A 19,699-nucleotide genomic window follows, 5' to 3' on the forward strand; every position below is an offset into this window, starting at 1 on the left:
AAACACACCCGTTTCATCCATTCAGTACACTTGCTTGTGTTGGTTTGGGAAAGGCAACTGAAGTCTTGTGCATCGCGATCGTCTTCTACAACAACCCGATACACACCGAATCCAAACCCTGACATTTCTCGCCATGCCAATATATTTACTTATTTATTTACTTTTACACACTTGTGTTTTACGTGTGTGCTCTTGCTGTCTATAGCTCAGTTATTCATGTTATTTTAATCAGCAGTCAAATTGTTGTTGGGAAGAAAGCTAATTCTCATTGGTTGGAGTCCTTTTTATAGCTTTTACTCGGCTGGACTTTATTGAACAGTTTTTTTTTTAGGTATTTAAAAACATTTTTAATATATATTTATTTTGATTTTTACAATTTAACAAGACAGAACTTTAAGGATACAATACAAAGAGAAAGGAGAAATAGAAGGGTAAAGAACAACACAAAAACAGACCAAACTAGAATGGGCACTCGGTAGAGCGCATACCTTCGCATATCACAAGATTGGGCATTGAATTATGAACATGTTGGCATTAGTTGCATGCCAATTGGATATAAATTGACCACGCTATGGTAAAAAGAAGATGTTGACCTTTTCATGACCTTGACCATGACCTTTGACCCGATCGATCCCAAAATCTAATCAAATGGTCCCCGGATAATAACCAATCATCCCACCAAATTTCATGCGATTCAAGAAGATTTTGACCTTTTTCATGACCTTGACCTTGACCTTTGACCCGATCGATCCCAAAATCTAATCAAATGGTCCCCGGATAATAACCAATCATCCCACTAAATTTCATGCGATTCGGTTTAAAACTTTTTTACTTATGCATATAACACGCATACAAATAAATAAATAAATAAATACATAAATAAGTAAATACACGGCGATCAAAACATTACCTTCCGCATTTTCAATGCGAAGGTAAAAATAGAAACAAAATAACACATTTAGGTACAGTTTTAATTTCGACTTTGGGCGTGATATTAAAGTTCAATTGAGACATTGCGCAGTTAATATAATGTATTAAGGACACTTATTTTTCTGATGGACATTCCTGGTGTCCCTCGAGGGTTTCAGCTCATCTCTTGATTTTCAGACAGAATAATTGAGTCTTCACCAGCCCACCAGAGGAGATTAGAGAGTATATATCAGTCTTTCCATCGCTTTGACTCCTACTGTTCCCACCCTTCCTCACTTTGGAGTTACAGCTCAATGCAGCTGGAAACAAATGCATAGCTAGGAGGGGAAAGGAAAGGAGAAAAACCCTCTGAACCAGGCCGGTGCTAATAGATGCACAAAAGTCATATGGTAACAGAATAGGTTGTCCCTTACCTTCAATTGAAAAGTCTGCAAGAGTCCTAAATAAATACAACTCTGGGGAAGGCGGGAGTGTTAACGCTGTGTGTGTGTCCGTGTCCATCATGTCACGCAGACGAGCGAATTATTCACCGCTCCTGAACTACTAACGACGCCAGCAGGTGCTACGATGCTAATGCCAAAAGCAAATGTCGCCACATATCAGAGAGTCAAATTTGGGGTTAATCTTTTTGTCCAAAGGGGTTTGTCCAAATGGCCGTTTTATGGTCAGATGGAGTTAGTCTTTTCTTTTCTTTTTTTTCAACCCTCCTGTTACCTTTAGGGTCAATTTGATCCCATTCAATGTTTAACGTCGGTGTTCTTTGGGGTCAATTTGACCCCAGGCTGTTTTTCACTGTGTCAAACATATAAGAAATATCAACTTTTTTATATATTTAAAGGGATATTTAGCTAGTCAACAAACAAACATAAAGTACCTCACACTTAAACTTGGGAAACAATATTAATTCTAATAATTTTCTGGAGGTTTTAATCGCTGGGGTCAAATTGACCCCGAGGGTAAAATATGTCAGTAAATGTAAAGGTAACAGGAGGGTTAAACGAATTGCTCATAAGAATAAAAAAACCACCATTCTTAGCCTTTATAACTAAAAGGCCTCAATGACGGATCAAACCGAACAGACAAACCGCAGAAGGGGGACGAGGGTGGAGGAAGTAGAGGTGGAGAGCAGAGCAGACGGAGGGGAGCTGGAGGAAAGAAAATGTGAGATCGGGTCCAAATCTGTGGGGAAGCGTAGCTCGGGCCGGACGAGTCCACAGATGTTTTAAAGTGCTAATCTAATCTTTATGCCAGGCCTTCTCCCTCCTCTCTATTTCTTTCCCCTCTCCCCGTCTCCGTTTTGTTTCTTCTTTTCCTCCTGTTACTTTTTTCGGAGAGAGTTTGGAAAGGCTGCGTCCTGCAGTAATGCATCTCAGGAGCGTCATCATGTACCCGTCGGTGCTCGCTGACGAGCCCGACGGTTATCTGTGGGCCTGTTATCAGCCTCCTTTTCAGACTTGGATACATGTGCAATTTCAATGAAGAAGAACAAAGTATAGTGAAAATATCCTCTTACTCAAGCTGTATGAGGCGAGAGGAACAACGACGGGGGGATGATCTTTTCTTTATTAGGAGAAACCTCCCAGTTCAAAGGCCCTTCTGACATCATACTGGTCCAGACGTTACCAAACGTGCGCCGCAGCTGTATTCATTGAAATAAAGTATTATTATGACTCATATTAATTGCATTTTAATAGTTCTTATTACTTACTTTTGACAGTGTTTTACTTACCTTTAATGGTTCTTATTACTTGCTTTTAATGGTGTGTATAACTTATTTTAATCGTTTTAATACTTTTAAATAGTATGTTCTTCTTATATTTAAAATGCTGTCCTGTAACTTTGCATAGTGTGTATTTATTATGTACTATTTGTTATTGTTTTATGTTTATTATGGTCTGTCAAGGGACTACAGATGCAAATTAGCTGTATAGCTATAATCTGGTACAGCGGATCAAATCAAACATTTATGTTTTAACTGTACATGGTCCCTTTGAAATAATGCTAATAATAATAGTATTATATGGTTTTGATACGGTATGAAGAGGGATTACATCGACCTCTCCTCTTTGTGAAATGAATACATTTATTGCCCCATTTCGAGTTTCAAGTATAACTTCTCTCGTCACTCCCTTCCATGATTTTCCCACTTTCCTTTTTCCTGCTCCCTCCCTCCATTTGACCGATAGGAGGGAGGTTCTGAGTCAGAGTGGAGATGTATACAGCGAACGCTGACATCTCCCTTTAGATTCAGCCGATGTGTTTGCACAGGAGTTAATCTCATGTCGTGGAATTTAGCAGTAAACCCAAATCCTGAGGATTAAGCCTCTCCCCTCGTGAAGCAAGCTAGACAAGAAACAAAGAAAACCAGGACATATAGCCAGAGATTAGAGGTACAAGATGTATAGGTTAACATATTATATCCACATTGTGTGATTTTCACTTTAAGTATTTAACTTTTTTCTTTAAAAAAAACTTTTCTAGATGATTTAGGAGGATCGGCGGTGTTGGTTTCCTCTGTTATTTCGTGACGGGGCATTCTCACTATGACTCCCTGTTAGCGACCACGTAGCTTTTTAAAAATGTGCAAGTCATATAGTACGCCACGATAAGTCAAAACTGGCAACCGCCACCGAAAAACCTCCACTCCCATCCTTTTTTTGCTCTGTCTCTCTCTTTCTCTTTCGTCCCGGTACCCTCCTCTCTCTCTCTCTCTCTCCTGTTTCCTCCGTCTGCTGCTAAACATCTGGAGAAGAGCAACATCCTCGTAGTAAACAGACCAACAGCTGTCCACCAGCTCCTGTCTTTCCCCCCCCTGTCATCTCTTTTCCTTCTCATGTTTCTCTCTTCTTTTCTTCACAGTGTCTCATTCGTTCTGTCCCCTCCTCTCTGTTTGTTTCCCGTCTGTTGGCTCTTCATCATCTAACCGTCAGTGATGGATCTGTTGTCACCGCTTTTACCCTGCTGGTCCGGGAGCACACTGAGGACACCGATTCGGTGAAGGTCACACGGAAAAGGCATTTTTTCTTCACTAAATAAGTTTTAGTAATACAAGTAAAGATGATTACAATATATCATGAGTTGAGTTTTAACTTTTGTAGTTTTGGCTATCTTAATGGCTTAAAGCTATGGCGACATTGTTCAGAAAAGTCTGATTTTAATGAAATGCAGAGGGGGCATGGTGATGCTTCTCATGGTCTCGTGTGTGCTGCAACGTGTTTGTGTTGATCAGTAAAACATACCAGAATGAGCGAGACTTCTTGGCACTTGCATTTTGCATTTGAAGATTATTACCAGGATTTCATGTGCACATTGTAAACGTTATCTCCTCGATTTAAGTGGTTTTAATACTAATCTATAGATCATAGGCCCTGTGACATCTGACTTTTTATGTTTCCTACCCTGTTGGATATTGTTGTTGTGATGTTCTTGTCCAGATCTCAGTCATTATGTTGGTGAATAACTTTTCCCCACAGCTGAGAATGAAAATGAGACCCACGCTGTAATAAATGTGATCTTTTATGACGGCTGTTCCAGAGGAGAATTAAGAGCTACATGTTGAGCCCAACTGTTTGCCTCCATCCTCAGCACAGGGCCAATTAAAACTGAACTCATGAACATCGCCTCCCTGCTCTACTCCAGTGGTCCCTGAACGCATGCCTCGATTATCAAGAGCAAATCAGAGGCGGTGAGAGAAAGTATAGAGAAGGAAAGAAAGGAGGGAAGGAATGAATGCAATTCCCATTGAAGCAGGGACAGCAACCGCATTGTGAGACACCTGTAACAACATCGTTCTTCACTGCTGAGCTGTAAGGGAAGGCAGAGATGAGATGAAAACATAAATGAACAGATGGACGGAGGAGGAGGAGGAGGAGGAGGAGGAGCAGCATGGTGTACAGACTGTTCGTAGGTTGATTAAATGTTTAAACTGGTGTAACTTTTGATAAAGATGCTATCTGGAATATTCAGGGTTACACAAGTGACGAGGATGAATTTAGAACAGCTGTTTCTTATGCAACATCTGCACAGTTGAAAAACACATGCATATGAGTCTGGAAAAATGAGATACGGACTGCCAGGGTTCTGCCTCGTGACCTGACGGCTTCCTGTCGGCCTTCTCCGGGTTTCAACGCGCTGCACCTGCTTCACTCTGGGACCGACCCGGAGGTCCAGTTTTGCTCGTTCGAGTCTTTCTTTGAAGCTCGGAGGCTGAACCCCAAACTCTCACGACGTGTTCTGTGTGTTCCAGACTGAAACTACCAACTCAGCGGCTGCAGCATGAAGCACACAACTGGTAGATACATCCACGTCTGCTCGAGTGATTTGGGACGCTATCGTTTTATTGTGTGACACATTATATGTATCAAACGGCAACTTAGTGTACTTAAGGGGTTCGTATGTTTGAAAACAGTTTCTGATGTCCAAAGGGGAATATTCTGCAGTCATTAAGGGTCCGTGACCCCGGCAGTCTAAGTGATGCCCGGTACGTCTGCTGCTGGTATATCACGGTCGTCTGGGATTTTATTTGTTATCACTGTTAAAGAAAAATCGGGTTTTTTAGCTGCTTCTATTTTTCAAAACCACAATTTTTTTCCAATCACTGATGCCCTCTCAGAAATATATGGAAACTGTTTTGTAACAAAGGATTTCCAAATGTCTAAAACACATCCTGTCTACATATACTTGTGTATTATGATGTCATACACTCCCATGTACAGCGGGTACGGAAAGTACTCAGACCCCTTTCCATGTTTCACTCTTTGTTTCATTGCAGCCATTTACTAAAATCCAAAAAGTTAATTTTATTTCTCATTAATGTTCACTTGGCACCCCATCTTGACAGAAAAAAACCAATGTAGAAATGTTTGCACATTTATTAAAAAAGAACCAGAAGAAGAAGTTCAGCACAGACAAAACCTGCCGAAGCCGGAGGGCTTTTGCAACGTCTATTATTAATAATATCGCAATAACAATCGAGGAACACAAGTCAGACAATAACATTGGCTTTGAACCATCCCCCGGATTTGCCGAAACACATATGACAGCCATGTTGTAGCAAACTACAATTATTCCTTTTTAAAGGTTTAGTGTGTAGGATCTGGCAGCATCTAGTGGTGAGCTTTCATATTGCAACCAACTGAAACTTCTCCAGTGTGCCGAGCGAGTAGGAGAACTACGGGACACGAAAAACACGAAAACACAAATCTACCTATATCTAGAGCCAGTGTCTGGTTTGTTGGTTCTGAGCTACTTTAAACATAAGGCAATGGAGAAAAAAAATAAAAATAAATAAGAATATATATATATATATATTTATATATTAATATATATATATATATATTTATATATATATATTTATATATATATATATTTTACAGGTGACTATACATTAAATAAAAAATAATATTATATTCAATTTATGCCAATAGATATACCTAAATGCTCCTCACTGCATGGTGCCGAAAGAGGGACATTTTGATATATCATTGAATTAAATGACATGTAATGTAATTTTGCAGCACATTGATCCAACAGGTCAGGGTATCAATACTCACTCCTCTCCCTATCAATACTCACACATCAACTGCTCAGCACTTGTTTCTGATCCAGCAGCTGGAAAAAGATTGAGTGGATAAGTCGGGTTAAAAGAGGAAAAAGGTTTAGAAACAAAAACTGAGACAAGACGGGCAGATGATTGACAAATAGGCCGAGATAAGAACCGCTAGATAAGTCAGGAAAGGTAGCACAGTGAAGGGATTTTAGGTTAAAGAGTGAGTAGGAGGTCATGGAGGGAAAAAAAGGCCAGAGGTTATCAGTCAACCACTAAGTGAACCACGATGTGTTACAGCCCACGAGATGAAATATACTGGCAGAGGCACAAACCATCTGTGGACATCATGTCAAACATCCTATGTCTCTTTTTCTGCCTCTACACACACACACACACACACATGAAAATCACACAGTCCCGGTCTTACTCCCACCTTCAAATGAGTGTGTATACAGTATTTTTATAATTACAGTTCTGCGTTTAAAATTCAACCTTCATTTATGGTAGAAAATAGATAGAAAACTGAGAAGTAATATAGCAAAAGTAACATATCAGGTGTGTAGCATCCCATGTTACTATACTTAGATCTTACTGTCTATCTAACAGACTAAATCAACCTGTGAGGGGCAGGGTGTGGGCTCCAGACACCTGAGGGCCGGGCCCCACTGAGTTGGTTTGACCCCTGCAGCCAAGTGTGGAAACCATTTTGCTCCTGCATCTTTGTTCATCGACATGTTCTTTCTTTTTCCGCCTCCACGTGTGATATCAGGGATCAGACACGTGTGTGCGATGTCGCCGGGTAGGATCTCGGCGAGGACGCACGTTGAAGATGAGACATTTCCCTTCAATTTAAAACTCACAGATGTGAGAATTTAAAGCTTCTTCCTGAGCTAAAGTGTCATGTCCAAACATCTGTTAAAATCTCTCTGTGGGACTTCTGGCTTCCTTTTTTTTTCTTCCTGAACATGGCAATAATTCAACTGTATAGGCTGAAGAAAACTCGCATGAAGGAGAAAATGGTCGATGCATAAGAAAAGCCACGTGACAGTTGTGCTGTTTGCTTTGTTTATTAGAGGTATACTGTCAAACATTTTACAAGCTGTTGCTTAACATTAGGGAGGAAAATGCAACACGGAAAAAACATTTACTAAGCTCATGTTTTCAAGCCCCGGGTTGAAAGGCACTATAGTCCAAGTTTTAATGTCGGTCCTGCTTTTTTATTTTTCTTGACACATGCAGACACAACTAGCAGAGACACCTGTTGTTACACACTTCAGTAGCTACAATACACCAAGCTTTCAATTGACTTGTTAGTTGAGCTTTTTAAAGGCAACACCACTTCATGTGTATCATGTAGGACACCAACATGTATGAAATGATAAGGTGGAACGTTGAAGTAACACAGACTGCTGATTCAAAACACTGAACATTTGTACGGAAGTAAAGCTACCATAAATTACTTCATGTGCACGGCAGGCTTTCTTATTCTGTTTGCTGTACGCTCTGCTGAGTGCAGGTATTTTAAAATATTTTTTCCCGAGATTAAATACACCATATTGCTGCTACTTAAATACATAATGTGTTGTTTTTTTAAAGTTAGAATCGCCATTCAGTGGAATTATTTAAAATCACAAGATGACCATCACTTGGATTTTCTTCACGTCTGTAAAATAAATGTACATAAAAAATAAAAAAAATCTATTTTATTTTTTTAAATAATAGTGATAGTAGTACATTCAAACAATAGCATAATAGTTTCCTCAGCATTATTGTTGTGGTTTTAAATAGTTTGTGATGTAGGAGGGCACTTGTAAGGGGGGGGGGGGGGGGATTCAGATTACAGACGCTCCCTACTTCTTGGTTCAAATACTGCAGAAACATCACAGTCGCACAAAGTTTAGATGATGCACGAGTGCCGTCGTCATATTGCTAATGCTGTCGATCGTCAGGAAGTCGTCGAGGAACTTGGAGGATTCTGCTAAACAACGCGTGCCCGTCAGACGTATGAGATGAGTGGCAAACGCCGGGATATAGAACAGACGCCGTCTGATTTTAAAGCGCCGGGAGCCTTTTGGTTGATTGTGTAAACAGCCGCATCATCACGAAATGGTAAAAACGTGAAAAGTAATCCTGGCAGTATATCTGTATTCACCGTATTTCTGCTTCCTCTGCCGTTATCGTCTCACTATTTATCCTTTCTGTGTAGCAAATGATGTCTGATCGCTCTTTCTCTTTCTATATCTGACCCTTTTCCTTGCTCCTCATCATCCATTTTTAGCTGCTACATCCATCCCCTTATCTCCCTCATCTCCCCTCACCCTTCTTGAGCTGTTACATTTGTCTCTATTACCCTCCATGTCTCCAGTTCGCTGGCGTCTCTTCTTCCCACCATCTGCCTTTTCATGCTCTCCTCTCTCCTATTCCCTCGATCATCCTCCATCCGCGTCTGGCGAAGTCCTCCCGTCCCCTACCGGCAGCCGCAGCCTTCCACCACCATGTCCTGGTAGTTCTTCAGCACCACCCGGTCTTGAGGGTCCAGGTAGAGCAGGGCGATGGGGCTGAGGGAGGTGGGCACGCAGCAGGCCCGCGGCACCGCTCCGTTCACGGAGTTCACCAGGGTCTGCACCATGGCGTGGCTGGAGGAGTTCATGTGGTCGGCCAGGGGGAAGCGACACTCCCCCAGGCAGAAGAAGGCGTCGTAGCCGCTGGGCGCGATGATCCACTTGTGCCAGCCCACGTCGTTGAAGTCGACGTACAGAGGATGACGGCGGCACCTGTTGCGAGAAAGGCGCTTCAGTTTCGCAGCGCGGCCGCCGTTTCTTTTCACCCTCCCCCCGTCGCTCCAGTTGACCCCTCCTTCAGCGCCCGCCCAGCCCGGCACCGTATACCCCGTTTTCCTGTCCCTGCCCGAGGCTTGGTCTCTATTGCGGCCCTTGCTGCCGCTCCCGGTCCTGTCTTTTGTCCCTTTTCTCCCTCTCATCCTCTGACCCCCATTCGGGGTCCATTTGCCGTGTTTGACCAAGGCCTCTCCGCGGCCGTCGTGGCTATAGGTCACCAAGAGGGGTCTCTCCTGGGCCCAGCTGTGATCGTCCTGACCCACAGACCGGCATACTCTCAGGTGTCCCTGGTTGTGTTGATCTGCCTCCTCCTCAGCGGAGGCCGGGAAGAGGTTCTGTTCAGGGATCAATGAGGTGCTGTTCTCATTTCTGACCTCCAGGAGGAAGCCCAGACTGCCAGTCCCAGCAAGGGCTTCATGGAGGAGCTCTGCATTTAGGCTGAAAGCCTCCCAGAAGCCACTTGCTTTCTGACCGTGGAGGCCGGTGGTGAGTAATCGTGTCTCCAGCAGGGTGGGCTCGCCGTCCTCATGGTGCCCAGTGAGGTATAGGTTTAGTCTCTGGACCCCGGGACCCAGAGAGGCTCTGTCACCGCGGAGGAGCCGGAGCTCGGCAGACAGCACCCTCTCATCCTGAGGGATGGAGGAGACATTGAAGGAGATGTGCCTCCTCGTACGGCCCGCTGCTAGAGGACTGTCTCCGAGGGGCTCTGAGAGAAGGAGGAAGAGAGACGAGGGGGTGAGGGAGTTGATTTACACTCAACAAGACACACACAGCAGGGGCTACATCAGTCAGATTTGTCATTTGCTGGATATTTATTAGCAGAAAAATCGCCAAATGATCTACTATTACGAGGAAAGAAGGCATGTTAATACGGTGGATAGCTAAACTTGACAGTGTAAGTTCCAACTTTTACCTTTTGCTAGAAGATATTGGGGGAAGTTAATCACTACAAGCTTTATTGTGTACTTTTGTGAATTGTACATTGCATTTATTGCATCTGAATCAGGCTGGATTATCAACAATAACTACAGAAAAGCATTTTCTTGTCAATAACCTTTATTTGAGACCATTCCTCCACTGACAGGCACCTGATTCAAAATCTGCTGCTCTCAAAATATCGTATTTTACGAGCTTCATCATGTCAGTTCATTACCGCCACATGCATATCCCTAAAAAAAGTTGTGTTTTAAACAAGTTAAATGAAGAAAAGATACGTGTTAACTTGGAAGTGACTGGCAGAGCAATGGGCGGGGCCCAACGACACATGTTTCCCCTCGGAACTGCAGAGCAAAGTCCAGAATAAACTTCCCCTCCGTGTTTCTTGCTCTCACACATCTTTTGAAAGAAGACTTGTAAACAACCCATCTTATCGGAGCGCACAGATGGCTCCTCCTTTGTGATGGTGAGTCACAACAAACATCTGTCGCAAATAGGATCTTTACAGAATCATCCGTGGGAAATAAAACAAGGAACAGCTCCCTTGAAACTAAAGTGCAAAGGCCAAACAATCGTGCTTCGATATACCTTTTAATTCTCACGACCAGTGACCCAGTGGGCTTACCGTTATGGTGAAAGCTGCGTACGGTGTTGGCCTGCTGGATGTGACGGCTGGGGAAGCTGAACGACGGGTCCTCCACGAGATGGTACTGCTGCTGGTGGAAGCGGTAAAGATTGAGGAGGTACCCGGGCACCGGCACCCCGGGCCGAGGGTCGGGCTGCGACTGCAGGCCCAGTCGGCTCAGGAGGAGGTTCTGGATGGTCCGAGCCAGACTGGGCTCCAGGAGGAGGGAACCAGCCGGCGGGGGCGACGCGGAGGGCGGCGCGCCGGACACCCCGCCGTGGTCGATCTTGCTGGCGTCTCCACCCTGGCGACCGGACGAGGCTTGAGGTAGCAGCAGGACCATGAGGAGCAGGAGGTTAGCAGGGAACATGGTGGACCTGGAGGTGAGGAGAAATCAACAGAAGGAGCGGTGAATAAAAAGGCCAAATGAAGCAATCTTAGCATCAACGGACACATTTACGAAGGCAGGTTTATGCAGAGTTTTCTCATCCTTTTATAAACTTGGCACAATATGCAAAAGGGATAGCTCCTCTGAGATCCTCCAGGACTCTGTATATCATGCGTATGTCTTCCTCTTCCTGGACACACACGTTTCTCATCAGTCTCCAGCCTTCATGTGGCATATGTTCAAGAAATTGACTGTCCACATCGCCATATGAAGCTGTTTGTTTTTTCTCCCTTAATTTATGGCAAGCTTCGTACCCCCGAGGGCCACATACATCCTAGGACACCCAAGAGTAATTAAACTCTGTAATGTATTCACGCTCCGTGTTGTGTGTGTGTGTGTGTGTGTGTGTGAAAGAGATCACAGTGCTGTGAATGAAAAGACATGGAGCATGAATCAACGGCTGTGGATCGTAATGGTGTCGCGGAGGCCGGTCACCATGACGGATATCTTCTTCTCTTTTCATTTTTTTATCGCTGGAGAATATTCATTCAAGCTTTCTATAATGATGTCAGCACGAGTGAAGAAGATTGAAAGCTTTTCATTTAATAGGGTAGGCCGTTGGTTTTTGGTGTATCTGGGGAGAAAAAATATCCATATGAACTTTTTTAACATTTTTGGATTTAAGTGGTCTGAGAGACAACTAGACTTCTGATCTTCCTCTTGACTCTTCGTTTTCAGGCTTTAGAAAACTGTGTACGCCATGGATGAGTTTGGCCAATCAGAAGCCGGTTCAATCACAGAGACGGGGTGCTCCTATTGGCTGTTACAGATGCATGAGGTCGAATGTCCTGGGAAAAAAAGTTGCCGGAAAAGTTGCTTTTCCTCCTTTGGCAATAACTGCCGACACTGCAAAGCAATAAAAAAAGGGAAACACACTTGTCTGATATAATTGAATAGTTTAGCCTTTTGTGTGAGCGCTATGATGAGCAGCGGTCTAAACTATTAGCAACTTCTCTCCATCTTCTCTCCATCTCTGAATTATAATAGTTGATATTGATAGGTTGCTGCTATAATGTCATCGCAATCCTAATCCCGATCGTGATGATAGTGCTCGTACTTGGTTACTGTGTGAAAAATGACGTTTGAAATGAACCATTCATACTTGTAAAGGTCACTGTCTGAAAAGAATGACGACTTGTACTGGTTGTTGTATGAACTGTACGCTCGTCTGGTGGGCGGGACTTCGGACAGAGCTGCAGGAGAAGGGCTACGTTCTGGCTTTTTATATCCATAACGTTGCACACCCTGGGGTTCCACTTGAATTACAAAATGCTGAAACATTATCGTGGAATCTTTGCCGAATTACTCAAAAAACTTGCTGCCTATTACTTAATTTAATGGACTCTTAGATCACAGGTATATTAACAGCATATAAACAAACTTTAACCAAACCCAAACAATATTTATCATTCAGATGCAGTTGTTGTACAATATTGATCCTTGTGTGTTGTATATATACATATATGTATATATGTATATATATATGTATGTATATATATGTATTTATATGTATGTATATATATATGTATGTTTATGTATGTATATGTATGTATATGTATGTATATATATGTGTATATATATTTATGGATATGCATATATATGTATATATGTGTATATATGTATATATATATTTATATATATATATATATATATATATATATAAACAAACACCTGGGTTAAATCCTGCAATTTTTAATTTAAGTGCTTGAGAGACCATTCTGTTAAGTTTTGGTTCAACTATGTTCAAAATCATTACATTCAAGCACACATTGCTCATCGCCCTTTGACTTTTACAGGCCAGGAAAGAGGGAAAGAGAAGAGCGTTGTCTGAATACGGAATCTTTTGAACATTTTGAACAAATTCATATCGAATAAAAACATTAATAAAAAAGGATATGCTCAAACATATAAGGTTAGTGGTTTGTATGATGTTTGCTCTTGAACCTCAATATATATATACTCCAAGGCATATATGCAGAAGTGTCTTTTGAGCTTTCCCCAACGGTAGTGTCATCTTATGAATTAATCCCCCTGCGTTATTCATTTGCTCTTCTTAATTGCGGAAGAATAATCCTGACAGTGACCCCACAGGTGGCACACCAGCGCTCCTTTAAGATCAAGAGAGTCAATCCTCTTTCAGCTGACTCAGCCTAAGTGATCCGCTTATCTCTTCCTCTGTGACTATTCTCAGTGCGGGAACAGGGAGAGGGAATCATGTAATTATCCCTTCGACCTTGGCTGACACCCTGCACATCTGTAGAGCAGGTGTGTTAATAATAACTGAGCCAGTAATTAGAAACCGTGCAAGTTAACGGCCCTCTGTGACAGAAGAGCGGAGGAGTAAAAGGGCCCGAGCGAAGGAGTCCCAAACGAGACGATATCAACTTCGAAGCAACACGAGTGCAACATATAACAGATAGATAGATAGATAGATATATACTTTATTAATCCCCAAGGGGAAATTTGTCGTCACAGTAGCAGCACCAATAAACTAAACACACGAGAATAAAATATAAAATATAAAATATAAAAAACAGGGATGAAAGATATAGATGTATACAAGTAAAATATAAAATACAAAATGAAGTATATATATGTATATAAAATGAAACATATATGTATATATATATACACACACACAAACAAATATAATACAATGACTTTGCAAAGTATACAAAGTAAAATATAAAATACAAAATAAAATATATGTGTATATATATACAACATATATGCATACACAATACAATACTAATGACTGCAGTGTAAAATTAAATTAAAGATAAAAATATTAAATATAGACAGAGTGTGCAAAATGCAAAGTGTGTGTATGTGTGTAGTGTAAATGAAAATGAAATGTGTGTGTATGTGTGTAGTGTAAATAAATGAAGTAGAAGTAGGAGAGGATTGGATCGATAGAATTGGCTGACTAAACGAGTAAAAATGATCCTTTTTTATCAAAAACAAAGTGCACCTGTCTTCCACTTGTTTCCAACTCTCGACTCTTTCCTCGTCCTCGCGTATCTCTCCTCTCTATCTCCGTTTCTCATCCCTCTCTCCGAGGGACAGAGAATCGATTAAGCCCTCAGCAGCGAGATAACAGAGCCGTTTACGGCCGCGCGGACACATAACGACGCCGTAACGACCGCTAATCTCACCGCGCTGTCAGAAAGAGGGTTAAAGGGAGTTCAGAGGTGTGAAGGCGTGTACGCTTTTTTTATGCATCGCTGTGTGTTGCTCATGTGGTGCGCGGTTCAAAGGGCAGGCCTGGGAAAGTAAGCCACCTCCAAAGCGTGGGATTGTTGCTGGCTATCCATTAAACTCTCGCGGCCCCACCCAGGGCCGTTTCACCCGAGGCAACGGAGCAGAGGACAATTACAGATTAGACGCCATGCCGGACAGCCTCTCCCATATTCTGTGGACGCTTGTAAAGCAGATTAAGGACAACAACACCATCTCTCTCCTGTACTTTCCTCACAAAGTATAAAACCACCCGGGTGACTCGGAGGTTCAAAGGTTCAGTCATCACACGACAGGGCGTGTCCCGACCTGCGCACGGGAAAAGAGGTTCGATGCCCTACATCGCTCTGACACGCACGCGTCCGCTCATTTCTCGGGGAGATTTTCCTGATCCGATGTGACGGGGATGTCGTGCGTGTACAGGTCGTCAAATTCGAGATTGCAAATTCGGAATTTGTGATATCGGGCTGTATGAAATAAACTGAATTGAATGGAATCCCGGCTCTCCTGGGCGTATTGGGTGTATTCAACACCATTCAAAACTGAACAAAGATGACACAGGCCTATTTTTAGCATCTCTGACGTGTCGTGTACATCCAGACGTCGTCTCATTCCCCCCAGTTCCTGCTTTCATATCTGACGCTCCCGCTGAGTTACACGTTTTATATTATTGTTTCTCTCTGGCAGGAATGTGAACTGATCAAATGTTGTTGGGGGGGATAAAGGAGGACATCTGTGATGATGAATGGGTCCACGATGAGGTGAGATGAAGGGTCGGGGCCTCGGCATCGTCCCCCTGTGTACATGCTGCAGCCTATTAGACAAACTAGACCTGAGCCCCGAAGAAGACCGCGGCGTGACCCTTCTTCTTCGTCGCCCCCCCCCCTTCGTGTCTTTCTGAACTCTCTGATTAAAACCTCTGCCCTCCGACGTCCGTTTCTAACTCCTGCCTTTGTCATGTTTCTATCTCGCGTGCCTCTCTTTTTTATCTGTTTATTTCAAACCCTGCTCCCTTTCCCCTTCCTCCTTCCTTTCTGCATTCCTTGACCTTTGCCCTTTTGCTTTGCGCTTCGCGCTGTCATACCCCTTCAACCGCTTTTCTCTTTCTCCGTTTCCCCTTTTTCCCTCTCTTTTGATTCATCCATCAATTTCCTCCCCCGGCCATATTTCTCTTGTTCTTCACTCGTGAACGATATCTGTTTTTGTGCTTCTCTGCAGCACCTTCCTATTCCCTACAGCTCCCCCTTTCTCCCTCTCTCTTTTTCTTCCTCTGCCATTTAACGTTGCTCTTTTTTTTTCTTCTTCTGCTTCTTCTTTCCCCTAGCTTTTAAATGAATGGTGTTTTTGCGGAAGAGAGCCGCAGACTGTTGCCGGGCCAGAGGGCCCGAGTGTCACCGCAGCAGCCGGCTGATTTATCCACCGCTGCTGTCTTCATGTTACGCTTGGTCCCTCAACTTTCCCTTCCTGTTGTTCTTCCCGTGTTTCTTTTCCTAAATTCCTTTTCTCATTCTCGCTGATCCCCACCCCCTCCCCTCCTAGCTCTCGTTTTTTTCGACGCTGCCGGTCTCATTATTCCCGACAACATGACACGTGCGGCGTTTAATTTTTCTCTCCCCGACTCAAACACCTCAAAAATAATCTCACGTTGGACAACCTCTCGAGACCGAATGTGATAAATGCGTGTACCTGAGAACACGGCCGTTCACGTGACTTACTGTGAAGTTCTGACTGCACAAAGCTCCACATGCTAAACCGGTCGTTAGTGCACGACTTTGAGCCGAGGAGTTAATATATAATGGGGGCGCGGTGAGAAAATGTCCAAAAACAGTTGTGGACTTGTGTTTCTGCTCTCTAAGACGAAACAGATGAAATCATTAGAACGATATTCTAGGCTGCCGTGTTGGACTTTATAGAACACTCTGTAATTCATCCCAGCTGGACTGATTCGCGGGCTTAATGACCGAGACGTAAAAAAAAACACACACACACACACACACATGTTGAGAGCGGTGTGTACCGGGTTTAACACATGCTAACTGCACTAACACGTATGTAACACAGGCCAAGTAGAAATATGTGAGAGCGGTGAAAAGGATTTAGACACACATACACACACACGTTGGATTTCGTGGACATTCAGTGAAGTGGACCCGGTCTGTTCCACACACACACACAGACACACACACAAACGTTGGATTTCGTGGACATTCAGTGAAGTAGACCCGGTCTTTTCCTTCTTCTTCATCATAACCGACCAATCAGGAATCGCATTCACAGACTTCTGTTTCAGTCTCATGTGTGTTGGCATCAACAGGTTGTCATGTATCTACAGCTTTCATCCTCTTGCTTTAAAGAAAAAAACGAAAAAAGTATTTCCTCAGGACCTCCTCTTGAGACGCCCGGAGGTCTCAGTGTCACAAGTGCATTGTGGTTAACGGGAGCCCCCCCCCTCCCCCCAACACTGCACACGCACCCATGGAAACATTGACATATCGAACCCCGGGGCTGCTGAAAGCCCGGAGATCGCTCTCATCGTGCGGTTGACAGTCACGCCATCGCGGTGAAATACGGACCCAGAACACACACCTCTGCTTTTCACATTAAAGCCGCTGAGCGTTAATTCATCCTGTGTGTGCCGCGGCGGCGCTGAGTTGCGCTCTTTGAACTCATCGCGGACGCATTATTCTTGGACAAGTTGCTCACCGGACACGATTTTGATTGAGTGACGCCGCGCCTGCGGAGTATGCATGTGCATGAATGTGTGTGTGTGTGTGTGTGTGTGTTGTTCCCCAGAGTGACTAATGGTTTCAGCAGCACAGTTCCTGTGGCCTGTGGCATGACAGGCAGACATGTGTGTGTGTGTGTGTGTGTGTGTGTGTGTGTGTGTGTGTGAAATGGATGTAGTACTCACGTCCAGGTGTAGTGGGATGTATGCAGAGTCCATGGTTTATCCTTGAGCTCCAGTGTTACGATCCCTCGGCTCTCGCTCCCGCTCCTTTGGACAAATTGGACAAAGTGGACTATTTACCTCTTGTCTCTTTTTCTTTTTTCTTTCTTTTTTGTGTGTGTGTACCTCTTTCAAGGTGACCAGTGCGGGTCTCTCCTGTGTCTCCTATGTGAACGGGCTGTAGGTAACGCTGCTCTCTCCATGTTTTCTCTGCCCTCTCTCGCTCAGCTCCTCATCCTGTCGTCAGTGTCAGATAAGCAAACTCTTAACTCGGCTCTTCCCCTCCACCCCGGCTGTCTGACCTCTGCAAGCGGGGCAACTCCCTCTCTCTGTCGCCTGCTCTGGTTGTGTAAAGCGCACCGGTTGTCGGCTCTGTGCGGATGGACGCTGCGGGAGGAAGAAAAAGAGTTGTGTCTGTCAGTTCTGTATCACTGGCAACAACTCCCTCTAGTTCCTACACCGCCTTACTATGTCTCTCTCTCCTCTGTTCCTCCCTTTTGTATCTCCTCCCCCTTTCCTCTCTCTCTCTCTCGCCCCCCCCCCCAAACACACACACACACACACACACACACACATATACGCACTTCTTTTAGATTTCTTTGACGCTATACTAAGTGCCCAGCTGGTAAACTCAGTTTAACTGTAATTGACTTGACTGGCCGGTATGATCCTCCCAGATCGTGATGTCACGAGGACCGGCCCCGATACACTCACTGCACTGCTGCTATCTCTCTCTCACTCACACACACACACACACACACACACACACACACACACAGCTCAAACACAAGTAAGCAAACAAGCATAAGTACAAACACTCATGAACATTCATTCTCACACACACACACATGATCGTGCTGAAACCAAATCCGACACAATCAAGCAGACAAGGATGTACACACACTTATACACACACAAACACACATGCATACGACCTTTTCCAGATAACCCCCCAAGGTCAGCACACGGATTCAAACGGATTACACTCCACGATTCCTCCTTTTAACAAACTCACCCGGCGCTTCTCGTCGGCGCCATGTTTGGATTCGGCCAACGCGAGGCCCCACGGTATGAATGGATGACTCATAACGGCTGCCATGAAGTCACCTCAGTTGAGTTTTGTGATTGGATGGAAGTGAACGTTGAGGTAAAAAAAGAAAGAAGAGACGCTGTGTTTCTCCACTACGGGTTGAAGCAAGGTGCGTTTGTCCTTTCGACGCCGAGCGGCTGGCGGCGAATTGGTATTCATGGCGTGGACCCATGAGGAAACGTCTCTTTGGGATGCATCGTCTCACATATTAGATCTCATCTGGAGGATCGCTTGCCCACGTCCCTCTGCTCCGCCTCCCTGTCCCCTCCACTTGCTCTTCCCGTCCACTCCAGTACAAACACACACACACACACACACACAACCCTAATCCACAGACTTCATTCATCCCAGAGGCAGAACAACTGTACACACACACACACACACACACACTTGCTCTGCTCTTGCAGCACACACAATTGACTGATTTAGTTTTTTACCAGTTTGTAAAGACGATTTTTGTAATTAGAACATTATTAAATTGTCCATTTGTCCATTTTCACACGACATCATCGACAACGACAGCGTGATCCAAACTTCACTGAAACACCTAATCTGTACAGAGTTTCTCAACCGCCTCAATGAGTCGTCAGTCTAGGGGGTGAGTCGTGAGAGTTTGACCTTCAGCTGAGGTTAAAACCATCCACCACGCGCACTCCGGTAAAGCACTGAACTCATGGATCGTGGAGGTCTGGATCGTGGTCCATGCCTACTACCAACTATTCATACACTCTGTCATACTCACTGAATGTGTTGTTACTATGTAATGACTCCTCCTGGTCACATGACATCTATTCTTCTGTCCATCCAGGAGAGGGATCCTCCTCTGTTGCTCTCCTGAAGGTTTCTTCCCTTTTTTTCCCCTGTGAAAGGGTCTTTTTTTCTATTTCTTGGGAGTTTTTCCTAATCCGATGTGAGGTCAAAGGTCAGGGATGTCGTATGTGTACATATTGTAAAGCCCTCTGAGGCAAACTTGTTATTTGTGATAATGGGCTATACAACATAAACTGAATTGAATTGAAAATGTAGCACAAAAACCCACAAATATCCTAAAATGTAATAAAACTATTCCTTTAAGTGGACTAGAAATAGGGAAATTTAACT

The 19,699-nt window shown here is 43.8% G+C and overlaps 1 protein-coding gene across 1 annotated transcript; it reads right to left on the reverse strand.

The window, feature by feature from the left end:
* Nucleotides 1-7,522: 7,522 nt before the first annotated feature.
* bmp16 (bone morphogenetic protein 16) lies at nucleotides 7,523-17,908 on the reverse strand. The gene is made up of 4 exons (XM_056441065.1): nucleotides 17,635-17,908; nucleotides 17,473-17,556; nucleotides 10,877-11,253; nucleotides 7,523-10,021 (listed from the first exon to the last, which is right to left on the reverse strand). Exons 3-4 carry the CDS (start codon nucleotides 11,244-11,246, stop codon nucleotides 8,946-8,948), a joined length of 1,446 nt encoding a protein of 481 aa, XP_056297040.1. The 5' UTR covers nucleotides 11,247-11,253; nucleotides 17,473-17,556; nucleotides 17,635-17,908; the 3' UTR covers nucleotides 7,523-8,945.
* Between the last annotated feature and the right edge of the window lie 1,791 nt (nucleotides 17,909-19,699).

The sequence above is a fragment of the Pseudoliparis swirei genome, chromosome 20 (assembly GCF_029220125.1).
Source record: "Pseudoliparis swirei isolate HS2019 ecotype Mariana Trench chromosome 20, NWPU_hadal_v1, whole genome shotgun sequence".
NCBI lineage: Eukaryota > Metazoa > Chordata > Actinopteri > Perciformes > Liparidae > Pseudoliparis > Pseudoliparis swirei.

Bases quoted from the DNA above. Each gene is read 5' to 3' on its own strand.
- bmp16 (XM_056441065.1), bottom strand. From the start codon at position 11,246: ATGTTCCCTGCTAACCTCCTGCTCCTCATGGTCCTGCTGCTACCTCAA. The intron at 10,022-10,876 runs GTAAGCCCACTG...TCCTTCTCTCAG, and splicing joins ACGCAGCTTTCACCATAACG to AGCCCCTCGGAGACAGTCCT.